General features: G+C 42.9%; 1 protein-coding gene across 1 annotated transcript in view; it reads left to right on the plus strand.

Moving 5' to 3' along the window:
* Window positions 1-5,641: 5,641 nt before the first annotated feature.
* Window positions 5,642-12,923, plus strand: part of PRMT8 (protein arginine methyltransferase 8) — a 58,449-nt gene continuing 51,167 nt past the window's right edge. The window contains exons 1-2 of the mRNA XM_059466478.1: window positions 5,642-5,752; window positions 6,689-6,832. Of these exons, the coding sequence (XP_059322461.1) occupies window positions 6,758-6,832 (75 nt within the window). The 5' untranslated portion in view covers window positions 5,642-5,752; window positions 6,689-6,757. The remainder of the gene's footprint in view (window positions 5,753-6,688; window positions 6,833-12,923) is intronic.

Here is a 12,923-nt window from a genome sequence, read left to right on the forward strand (position 1 = left end):
ATTTAGGCACAGACTGTACCCTAAGAACCAAAGAAATAAGATTTTATATTTAGAAAGAAAGAAAACCTCTTGTTTGAATGAATATTGACATTTTTCCATATTTGCTCTTCATCTCAGACTTTTTAATCATGCTGTGATGCACTAGGAGAGAAAGGCAGAGCAGACGAAAAAGAAATGGGTCTTTAAGTGTAGAAATTCCATCTCAGATTCCAGCAAACAGTAAAAGGTAGAAGGCAGAGCTTTTCTCATAAAAGACAGTTTCTTAAAGATATCACACAAGAGAAGTGACAAGATAGGATGGACTCGAGTGATTTGCACTTTTTTTCAGTGAGTTCATGACTCTGAGAGTACTACTTCACTTTCTCTCTGATGAGCTGTGTGCCTGGGTACAATATTCTGCACCCATTGATAGCTTATGGGAGATGGTTCATGAGATTTAGCTCTCTAAACAACATTACACACCTTCTCTCTCCTGTGAGAACTCTAGAATAGAATACAAGCAACAGTCTGTCACTTCTCTCAGCATATTTTTCCTGTGAAAATATTGGCTGCACAAACCAAATCACCATGGTATGAGATTATACATACATAATCTTTTTTTTTCAAAGCTTCAGGAATAATACAGAAGAGAAAGCAAAAAGACAGATGCCCAATTGCCAGATCTGGCAGAACTATCTAAGTGATTTTCATGGCTCTTCCACAACCACACAGAATTACATGATCACTGAAGTTAGAAAAGATATCAGGAGATCATCTAGTCCAGCCCCAACTCAAAGGACTGTCAGCTACAGCTGGGGCCATTTGTAGCCAGGTGTTTAACGCATCTAAGACCCAAGACTACAAAATATTTTTAAATGCCTTCACAGTAAAAAAAAAGTATTAGTTTTTAATGTTTCCATGTCCTTCATTTCTATTTATGCTCATTTCCTCTTCTCCTTTTGCTGAGTACCACTGAGAAGTCTGGCTTCATCTTTTTTACCCCCTCCCACACCAGGCACTCTGAGCCTACCTTCACAAGTGAGAGTTATTTAGTAGTTGTCGCAGCTCCTTCAGTGAACTCACTCCAACATACCCACATTTTTCTTACCAGGGGAAAAGTTTTGCATAACAGAGTTTTTAGGCACCTAATAACTTTAAGATAACTTTGACATCAAACTTCAGAAGTATTTTGCTGTCCGTTCTGAGTACATGATTTGTAAATGCTCAAAAAGTTAGGTGGGAACAGAACAAGGTCAGTGTATAACAAAGATATCACGATACTGTCTCCATTTATCTGCCATTGTAGTAATCACAATTCTCAAAAACCTGCTTAGCTCCTCCAATCCACAGAGGACTGGAGACACACTTTGGTGACCTTTATAGAAGCTGTCAGAATACAACTTTCTTCCAACTGACCCAGTTACAACTTATTCAGAGTTTGGCACTCTCCACGGAAGAAAAAAAAATGAAGGAACATTTTGGTTACATTTAGATTAAGATTTTAGGTTTGCAACGGCAAAATAGAGCTTCTCTTTTAAACAAAATGGAGTCTAAAGTCTTAGAAAAGATAATTAAAATATCTTGCAGACATAGTTCTGGGATGTTCCATTATCTGTAAGCATAGCTAAGGGTTTGTTTGTGAGAAGGTGTCTGTAATTTAAGACTGAATGGTCTCAGCCCTGGACACTTATTCTTGGCCTGCAGCAGTGGGTATCTCAAATCAGCTTAGCTTCTGACAGACCCTTCCTCACTCAAACCTAATATCAATGGTTGAAAACTGCAATGATTCCCAGGAGAAGGCTGGAATATGCAGTGTTAATCAAGAAGGATGAGAAGATGATAAACTAGGGAGAGGGAAGTTAATGAGGAAAACCAAGGGCTGGTCCCTTGTCCAGCCCTAAGGGACAAGGAAGGAAGAGCATAAATAAAATGAGATCTTTAAATCTGCAGTGTGAATTTGAATTCACTTCAAATTCTTCAGAATTAACATGGGCAAGTTTCAGGAATAAGAGTAATATTTAAAGTATTGGCAACTTTGAGAGACACAGTAGGGATAAAAATGCATGAAGAGACAGGAAAGATTGCCAAAGGTATCTTTTGAGACAAAGGAAGTCACTGTGACTTACTGAGCAACAAAAAACAATGCAAAATGATGCTACAGAAGGATCCTTCCAATAACAAATCAGATTACAAACAAAATTGATTAGATAACAAAATTTGGTGAGGATATTGGAATAGATTTTTGCTACGATATTTTGTCATCCAAATAGGAAGTGGATTCATGGTCCAAGAATTGGCTAATACTCAATCTGAACTTCCAAAGCCACAACGCGCAGTTGTTGCCCATTTTTCAAATGATCTGACTGTACCAAATGGAGTTTGGATCATCTTAGCTAGAATCCTTAGAGCTAGTCATAAAACATTACTGGCCTAAAAGGCAGTTTTTGACACTTTTCCTCAGAGCTTAGCTCCTAAGTGACCATTGTAGCAGTCTTTCACTGAGCCATCTGCAGTGTGTCAGCCACCTTCCTGAACCAGAGGACCCAGCTCTGCACACAGAATCAATGGTGCAGTCTCAGCAGTTCCAAGCAGAGAGAGTCACACTTCCCTCACCCCAGTGGCCACTTCCCATTTGATGGAGATGAATGGTGCAGCCTCTCATGCAGCGAGAGCTCGGGATGAGTCTCACCCATCCTGGCTGCACCCCACAACCTCCACAAGCCCAGGCTGCTCTGTAATTCCTCAGCCTGCTCCTATGCACAGGATTACCCCACCTCAAATGCAGATATCTGGGTTTCATCCAAGCTGATGACAAAGCTGGCAATAAGTCTGACTCTTCTGAGGGCCAGCACAGTGTTACTGCCACACTCAGCAAGTAGCACAGCAGCCTCAACCACAGCTGCTATTATTGGAATTCTGAAGCAATAAATGCTTCCCTTTCCACTTTCCCTTCAGCACCACTCTACTCAATTCCTAATACTTGGTGACCTTCACATGTACTTACACATGTTATATTTAAACTCAGAAGATGCTTCTGACACCTCCTGGCTTTGCTGCAGATGCACTTCTATTGCCATGACATTTTCTTCATGACAGTTTTCTTTCCCTCAAGATCTAACAGAACAGGGGTTCAGAAATATGTTCCCATGATAGTTCCAATAACCAGTAATCACCCTTGGGTAATGGGTGATGACAGCAGGATTTGTATTCATATGATGGGAGTATATTTTGTCCCCTAAACAGTGTGAAAGCTCACATTCCTCAATTTCAGTGTTGCAAGTTCAGGAACTTGCACTGAGCCTCATATTCAAACTGAAGGAATGGCCAAGTGTCTGTGTGCTCACAGACATCCGTGTATGTAAACAAAGTGCTCTGAGTGTCTTAAAAATTATTACAAGGAAAAACTTCTACCTGATTAAAAAAAAAGGTTCCAGTAGGACCGGTCACCTTCCCTTTGGAACAAAGCAGATCAGAGAAATCTGTGTGTATGTTTTCAAAGCAGTTTCCTCAATCACATATAGAACACAAATGGAGTGAAGACACCAACCATCTGGCAGATTTCCAAAGGAGCTCAGGACCAAAACATTCATGCTTATGCTGGAAACTAAGAGGCTGGAAGGCTTTCCCAGTATCTCTAAAACATCAGCACCACGTTCAAGGATGAGCAGTCAGGTATCATCTGTGTTGACAAAGAGGTGGAGGAGGACAAGAATAGGTGCCAGGGTAAGTCATGCAGTATCTGAAGCTTAGGGGAGAAGGATATATTAAATCTCTGCCTGCCAACTTTGCTAGTTGCCGAGTGCTTTTGAAAATCTGATGCCTCATTTAGCTGACTAAAGAGTGATTGAGCTGTACCAGAAATACAAACCCAGCTGTCAGAGAAAACTGGAAAATATGTTCTGGAGTAGTTTTTCAAAATCAAATTCTTTTTCTCTATATAGAACACTGGTTTATTTTAAAATGTTTAATTAGGCTAAGTTTAGTTGTGTGTATCACCTGAAAATAGAAAAGACACACTAAAACTATGCAGGTTAGTCCAAATGCATGCAGACTGAAACTTCATGGGCTCACTAACCACCAGATATTCACACCATAGCAGAGAAAAACATTGTGACAAAGATTGCAGAGGCATTATATTTTTATTTTTTCCCCTTACCCTTTCACCTAGAAACTGAAGTACTTGGTGAGGAAGAGGCCCATAGCCCAAGATTATGAGAGTAGCTTTGGAATACTTGGCAATGACTATAGATGTTTTCATATTTGAAGGGTTTTAAGACTTTCAAAAGCTCTATGAATGTCACAAAAAAAAGGGGGAGATGAACTGCTTCTACCTCTGTCATTACTTAAGTCTCATGCCTAGAAGGTGTGAAATTAAATTTTACTATACAAACACAGGAGGTGTGGATGATTACTGAAAAAATTAGCAGTGATGTGGAGCTAATGAAAGAACTTGAGGTGTCAAAATAAATGTGAGATGAAAGGAATAGGGGCAAATCAGAAGCTTTTGAAAGACTGAGTGATCAAATGGCTCTGCAAAGTGTCGCACTGAGGTCCAGTTTCAGTCTGTATGGAACATGTGTCTGAAACATATTCTCATATTCTGAAACCACTTCATATTGTTCCATTGTGCCCTACATGGCATATTCTCATTGCCACTTGACATTTCAGCATACCACACACCTTCTGCTTCCCTAGGTTTCTTACTTATTGCTGTGCGACTTATTACAAATTCCTGAAATCTAGTGTATACCTACTGATCTGTTTCTGAGAGAGAATTTGTGAGGGTCGTTCAAGTGAAAAGGAGGAATTCCCCTCTTTAATTTTCTTGGCCCCACCTCCTCATCCCCATGGGGCAGGAGAATGATTTTGCCCTCTACTCTCTAATTCATATACTCTATTTCCATTCCCCCACCCCCAGGAATATTTCCACCTCCTGTGTGCCCAGGGACTCCCTGGTTTTTGGCAGTACTTCATGGTATGTCAGTATTCCAGAGGTCAGCTGAGGATAAACTCTAATTGAAAAATATTAAAATAGGCTGCAAGGGACAAAAATTCAAAACCCCAAATCCATCAAAATCGGCTACTGATGAAGCATCTGAGCTGGCTACGTCCTTAAAATATGCATCAAAAGTAATCTTTCAAACCTCTTCTTCAGGTCTCCATTGGCACCCCCAGAGGAAATACTTTCAAACTGTTCAGAGAGCAGCAATCCTGTTCTGGTCCTTGAAATCCTTCGAGCAACACACACCCACACACCAGCATTATTTTCTCACCTCCTCCGTATAAAAACAAAACAGAAACGTGAGAACAGTGGGCTGGAGATGGAGCTGCGGAAAGTGAAGTTGGAAGGATTAATTATGTAATACGCCCCCTCTCCCGCCCTTACCCACAGCAACACGAGTGAGGTAAACCCAATCCTCCCAGCTGACAACTCAGAACTAGAAAGTGCCCGGAGGAGTGAAAGCAAAATAAACGTGTGGGGAAGGTGGCGATGCACTCCTACAGAGGAAGATGTCATTAGGAAAAGGCTAAAAACAAGTTCAAATCACCTTTAGCCTCTTCCCTTCCCTCCCCAGCGAGACCTCTCCCTCCGCCTCTTCCCCTCTCCTCCCCCCAGCTCCTCCTCCCCCCTTTTCAGCAGGAGCTGCCGCCGGATCGGGACTATATTCCTCCAGTTCACGGCTCTCTGGCGGAGCGTGGATCCTCCCGAAAAACTTCAAGTAAAACAGGAGCTGGGAGAACACACACACGAGGAGATATATTAAGAAAGCAGGTTTGCTACTTAACTCGGAGGAAAGAAGCTGGAGCAGACTTCTTCGGTTGCTCTCTAAGAGCCTTGCCGAGAGTCCTTGCAAAGAGAAGTGTTGCTGATTCAAAAGAAGAGGAGGGATGGGGAAGAGAAAAAAAATTGTGCATGTCTGTGTGAGAGGGAGACAACGTGTGTGCGCGTACGTGTGAATGCGTGCTTGTGTGTGAGAGGGTGTAGGCGACGGGTGGGGGGAGCTTGAAATTTTATTTTTTTTTTTCCTACGAAAGACACGTGAATGCAATTCCCAGTGAGGGGCACCAAGCTCTGCCCAAGAGCAGAAGGGGTAGGGAGAGGGAAAGGGAGAAGAGAAGGAAGGGAAGGGAAAAGGAGAGGGAAGGGGAGAGGGGGGGAGGAGGGAGGGAGAAGGAGGAGGAGAAGGGATTTCTATTTCAGAAGACATTCATAGAAAGAGGGTGGCAAATTTTGTGACCGTCTTTAAAGGAAGTGTCCTGGGACGTAGAGAGAAAGAAAGAAGCCCAAAGAAGGAAAATAAAGGGCTATGATTTCCTTGTCCTGTTGCTTTGTCTCTGGCTCCCTCTGCCTCTGGAAGAGTAGCCACAGGACACAAAGATGCCCAGCTGGTCACTGCACGCCCAAGTTCAGTTTAGCTGGTGCTTCTCTCCTGTTTAGCCTGACTGCTTTCTCTGAAGGGGAGGACTCATAGCCCGACAGCCTTTTAGTTTAACCTGAAGAGTGTGTGCCGCCTCTCTCTGCCCACCCCAAGAACTCGCTGGAGGTGGAGGAGAGGGGAGAAAGAGGAGGACTTGAAAGTGCCTGAGGAGCTCCCGATGCTAAGAGGAGACAAACATTCCTGTGGACGACGCAGAAAGGACAAAGCTGACTGATTTATTGCTGTTTTCCATATTTTTTTTTATCTCCCTGTCCTTTGGCGCACACCAGTGTTTGGAGATCTTTGAAAACACAAACCAAAACACCAGCCCCGAAGCCCCAACCCCTTGGCTAGCTCTTATGGGAATGAAACACTCCTCCCGCTGCCTGCTCCTAAGGAGGAAAATGGCGGAGAACGCTGCCGACAGCACCGAGGTGAGTGAGGATGCGAGCCGGGGCCGGCGCCGCGCTCCCCCAGCCCCGAGCCCTGATCCCCGGGCAGAAGCAGCAGGAAGTGCGGAACAACTTTCCCGGCCCCTCCGGCCAGCTCCTGCCTGCCGTGCTGCTGTGGTTTCCTGCATTCGCCCCCCCCCCCCCCCCCCCCCCATTCCCGCCCCCCGGCTCCCTCCGTTCCCCCTGGGCAGGGAAGTTTGCCCGGCGCCAGCGCTCGGGGCCGCCCGGGGCCGCCGCTTCCCGGGAAGTTGGGCGGCCGTGCGGAGCGCCGGCTGCGGGGCAGCGGGGGAGGGCGGCGGTGATTCGGGTGCTGGGCACGCGGAAAGGGACAGACTGTCTCTTGCGGCAGCACCTTGGCCAGCTCCCCGTGCTTTCCGCCGGCAGCCTTGGCTGGGATCGTTTGGGGCCACTTTAGGAGCATCCGTGTCTCTGCAGCATCCTGCATATTACCAGAGCGAAGCTGCCCGAGGTGGGGGCTGTCCGGCTGGCCTGGGCAGTGCCGAAAATAGCTTTGCACTGCCTTCAGGCCGGGAGGGTACCCTGCGAGGTCTCAGGTTTTCTGCAAGAAATCCACCCCATCCCCGCCGCTCCCCCACCCGTTACCTTCTGCTTCCTCAACACTGGGGTTGAGCAGCCCCTGTTTACTTGTCTGGGGCTGTCTTGACCTCACTGAGACTTCTCAGGGCATACAGCAGTGTGCAAAGTCTCAGATCTGGAAAAGCAGAAGGATGCAGGATGCAGTCCCAGCATCTCTGTGAGCATGTGAGAAGGAGACAGGCGAAAGTGCGAGCGTGTGCCAAACTCGCTGTTTCTATTAATAGACTGTGCCTAGCACTCTGACTGAACACTTAACACATGCTTTAGCAAGATGCAGCACAGCCATGCACAGACCCCACGGACACTGCAGCCCAAACAACTTCACAGCTTTGCCCTTGCAGGGGCAGCACTGAACCTTCTCCCCAGTTACCCCACAGAGGGAATAAAGAGCAAAACCTGCTGTGGACACATGACTGTTCCATTCTTTATTATTTCCACATCTCTGCCTAATGCCTCCTTCTTTCAGTTAGTCCTCCCAGTAGGTGTCCTGCTCGCTCATGAATTCCATCCACATTTCTCTTCACAATAGTGTTCTCTCTGCTTGACCTTCATAAATGTGCCTCCTTTGCCATGCCAGGTGAAGAGCCAAATTTTCTTAAATGAATATGATGTAAGCACTAAATCTAAGAACATGCCTGCTACTGCGCTACAACCCCATAGAGTACTGCTTGCAGAGAGGCATCTATAAATAGCAAGAAGTCTGGCTGCACATCTGTAAACTGTTGTAGTCCTGACAGCACATTATAGGTCCCAGGATCCCAGGACAGGATTGCAACAAGAAATGTACAAGCACAGACAGTTCCTTTCAAAGCCATTTTTGTCAATGGAAATTGTTTTTAGCCAGGGAAAATAGGTGAAAAGAGCTTTTTAAAGATTCCTCTTCTATTTCATTCACTCTTACCACATTTTTATTGTTTAATCAATTTTTCCTGCTTGTGTAATGCTGCACATGCTGCAATGTCATTTTATGGATAAAGATTTTTTAAAATAAAAACAGATTCATTCCAATGCTGCATACAGTTTAGGAGAATATTAAAACGCTGTGCTTCGTCTCCTCAGAGTATCCATCAGTGACAGACTTGTGAAATGAGAGTGAAAATATTGCAGATGAGGCATATCCTGCTCCACTTCTACCTTCAGAAAATCAGAAGGGATACATTTGTAACCTATGCCTGGATATTTTTTATTTTATTAATGTTCATATTTCTGATATGGACTGAGAGCAGTTGTCTGTCTGCATATGTGCAGAGATAGAAGTGCACCAAGCAAAATATGCCAAGACCTGTGAAGCTCTTTTACTCGTCAAGCATCTATATTTAGCAAAGCCATATGAGACCAGTTTGACCTTCAAACCTGTATTTCTCTAACTTTCTCCTGAAGTTAACAAATAGGTGTGACAGAAGGAATACAGGACAAAATATCTCACTTTTGGACTTACCACAGTGTCAGAGAAAGTCAGGAACTGGTATAAATTTCCTTCATTTGAAACAAATGGGGTACCAGTAGTACACATTATTTGATATTAAATTCCTGAAGAATTTTGATGTCACAGTCCTATAGGCATGATATAAACAGAACCAACAGTAATGAGAGATGAAGAATTAAAACATTTAACAACTTGTCAGAATGCCGTACTAAAAAATTATTCCAAAGACCTTCTGGTTCTTGCTTAGATTGATTTGACCCAATTTACTTGTGTTACAGCTTCATAGTATATTTTTCATGTTTCAGGGTTGGTTTTTTTTTTTAATCTACCACAACTGAGAGCATTTATTCAAAGTTTTGGTCAAATATGGTAAGTAAACTCTTTCAGTTGTAGGGCAGTTTAAAACAATCCATTAAGTCAATGAACATGGACACTGCATGAAAAGCTTTGTATTCCCTTGACTACCCTCTGTTGCCCATGCTACCTCTTCAGCTTAAAGAGCTTAAAGAAATGATGAGAACAGGCACAGACAAGGAAAAAACAAAGCTACAGTAAGACAGCACTCACTGTTTCCTTAAGCAAAAATACAGAATAGAAAAGCAATTGCTCACTAGCATTACTTTCCAGTCAAGGAAGACACCTCCTGTCACCAGGAAACTTAGAGGGGTGCGCTCCCATGGTTCCAGCTGTACAGACATTCACATCACTGGTATCCCCACAGCCTTATATCTTGATACAAAACATGGTCAAGCGAGTCCAAGTGTTGCCACCGGTGCTGTTGGGCCTTGGATCAGAATATCAGAACTATCAAAATGGTTTTGCAGTTTATTTCACTGATAACAGCCTGATATCAGTCTATCTGCCAGAGTTTACGTAGGACCAGTGGTTTGTTGTATGTGTTTATAGGATCCTGAGAATACACAGTGTTTTGTATAAAAATAAAAGTCAAGGGGAAAAAAAACCCTAAGATTTTTCTATTTAGACCCTCACTAAATGCCACGGGGTCTTACTGGTAGGAAACTTGCCAGAATGGTTTCAGATCCATGTCTGCAGCACACAAGGAAAAAAGATGCAGAAAATCTTTACACCCCATGGCCATTGCATGAATATTAAGAGGTGTTCCACCGGAACAAAAGCTTGAGAATCTCTCCTCAAGATACAAGAACGAATCTCTGTATCTTTAGTCATGAAAGGAGGCTTGTCTAAATAAAACAGGACTGTTTGCATAAATAACAGATGCAGAATTGCATTCTCTGCAAATAATTAAAGACACTCTGACAGAAAGCAAAGTAAAAGAGAAACTATTCTTTGTAGAACATACACACAAAGGTTCTGCAAAATTCGTGGTGCTGACCTGCTGTAGATTTTGGGTTCTGGGTTTTTTAAATTTTTAAATGTATTATTTGAAATCCTAATCAATAGTAGGCCTGATATCAGTGATGGAGAAAAAAATATTTCACAAGAAGTGTGCCTGACTGTAACTTGTGAACCTGTGCTTGGTCAAGGGAACACAACCGTAAAATCATAGAATAATTTGAGTTGGAAGGAAAATTTAAGATCATCTACTCCCCTACCTTGCCATGGGGTGGATATCTTCAACTTGACCACATTGCTCAGAGCCCCATCCAACCTGACATTGAATGTTTTCATGGATGGAGTGTTAATCACCTCTCTGGGGCAACCTGTGCCAGTGTTTCATCATCCTCATTGTCAAAAATTTCTTCCTTATGTCTTGTCTATATTTAAATCTAGTCTAAATCGACCCTCTTTTAGTTTAAACCATTATCCTTGTCCTGTCACAACAGGTCCTGCTGCAAAGTTTGTCCCCATCTTTCTCACAGGCCCCCTTTAAGTACTGAGAATGTGCAATAACGACAAATTGCTGCAATAGCACCAAGTGCCAGGATTTATGTGCACATCCAAAAGATATGTACCTGTGACAGGCTAGTGTCTGACTGAAACAATCCTAGAACTTGAAACTGATTTGGTTTTGTACAATCTTAATTGCTCAGTAACTTCATAAAAAAACTATTCTTGTGCTGAAGACTTCACAGTCTATAGAGAGAAAAGATTCTTGTCTCATTGCTAAGAATAGAGAGATCAGTTAATTTATTTATGGTAGCATAATGGAGTCCTCCCAGAATGACCTATTATGCAAACCTTGGGTTTTGGTTAGATTTGGGGTAGCATGCCTAATAGATATTATTCCCTAAACAGATGAATAAAGTGGATTCAGGATTATGTGATGTGGGTCAGCAAAGGTTACTGACTGTTCTGTTGTCAGAAGTGGGGAGGTTAAAGTGTTCCATCTGCATGAAATCCAGTCATACCACTATTGAGGGGAGAAAAAAAGATAGAATCTATTGAAACCATGAGCTTCTATTTGTGATTTATGAGTAAGAAGAGGGATTTCTCCTTAATAAGCTACCAAAGTAGAAATTAACAGAAGCAGAGCAGAAATGTGTGTAACATAGAAAATTGGTCTGAATTTGTTCTCTAAACCAAAGTTTTGCTCCTGGTTATTGTGCTGGGTGATGTTGCAGACAGAATTAATTCTCTCTAAGATTTTCCCTTCATTCTAGTGGAGTCTATGGTTCATTAGTGAGAGGTCTTGTAGAAATTTCTTATTTGGTGTTATTAAATTGCTTAGAACAGCATATATGAATGAACACTAATGAGTGGGTGAGGTTTACCCAAGAGAGAAATGGCACTGCTGTTTGGTCTACATCTTATACTAACAGAAGTCACAAGAGGTCTGGCCTGGTGTCCCAGAGCCAGCTGAGGAGGCAGTTTGTAACACAAATTTCAACCTTACTGGGTGCCCACATGCCTGTGTCGCTTAACTTTGAACAGGAAAGGTTGTGGGTGTGTGCAAGGGGTGTAGGTGAGCTACAGAGGCCAGACCACCAGCTCATGATCCAGAGGTGTGGTGCTGCTGACAGGGCAGTCAGAAAGCTGACCCAGGATGTCAGGGCTTCACTGAGGGTGTAGCCAAATTCCCAAGGGACACAGAGGCAGCTCTGAGTTAAAGCAGGGCGTATTCCACCTCCAACACATTTTGATCCTTTACGATGCTCCTGCTAGAACTGAGTTGCCCATGCTATTAGACTAGTAAAAGGTACTAGTACAAGGTAGTTCTAGCCTAGTCATAGGGGCTTTTTTTGGTTTCTAGCCAATTCAAGAGTGGGGGAGCAGAAATATGGCTCTGAGCCACCTTCTACAACTTCAGCTGTGCAGAACATTAATTTAGCTCAGCTGAAGACAGAGCTAAGTGCATTGCAATCCTTTCTCAAATTTAATACTAAAAGTTCAAGGTATTGACCATGATATTTTGGCCCCATTGAAGAAATAGATTTTAGTTGGCATTAATAATAGAGATAGGATAAAGAAACACTTATGCTCAAGTAAAGAGTAACAGCAATCACTCAAAGCAGAGTTTCCAGATAAACATATTTTATCATGGTTCATCCTCTGCCAGCATAGGGTTGTTTTAGTATCAAGACTAGGATTTTTAGAAAGGGTCTGGTTCGTATTGGTGACATTATGGGCCAAATCCCATTGTGTCCTTGTGCCAATGCTAAAAGAGGACTTCCATGCTAGTAAGCAGGCTCTAGTGACACTTTTTTTTCAATCTCGGTTTGTGAAAAGCACAAAATTCTTCACAGAAGAGCACAAGATATTCTGTAGATGATAGATTTTGTAATTGTTCTACATCCATACAAAAAGTGAGCTTAGCAAGAGTGATTCACATGCCTTCCAGAGCTCCATCCTGATTGTGAAAGATGAAGGCTTGTGCCTTTACTGGTAAAGGCAGAGCATAGAAATACTTAAAGATAAAAAAGCATTGAACCTATTCTTTTCATAAGATTTTGGCTCAGCCTTTCTGAGTTTGCGACAAAGTTCAGTCCCTTGTCAGGTGAGATAATGAACAGTTTAAGCGGGTGAATAATGAAATTTGTTGCTCCTACCTCTGATTCCACAGAGAATTCTGTGTGCCTGCTGCCCTGATCGCTAGTTTTGATTCTGTCTTTATTTTGATCTAGAAGTTTT

This window comes from Ammospiza nelsoni, chromosome 2 (assembly GCF_027579445.1).
Source record: "Ammospiza nelsoni isolate bAmmNel1 chromosome 2, bAmmNel1.pri, whole genome shotgun sequence".
Lineage (NCBI taxonomy): Eukaryota > Metazoa > Chordata > Aves > Passeriformes > Passerellidae > Ammospiza > Ammospiza nelsoni.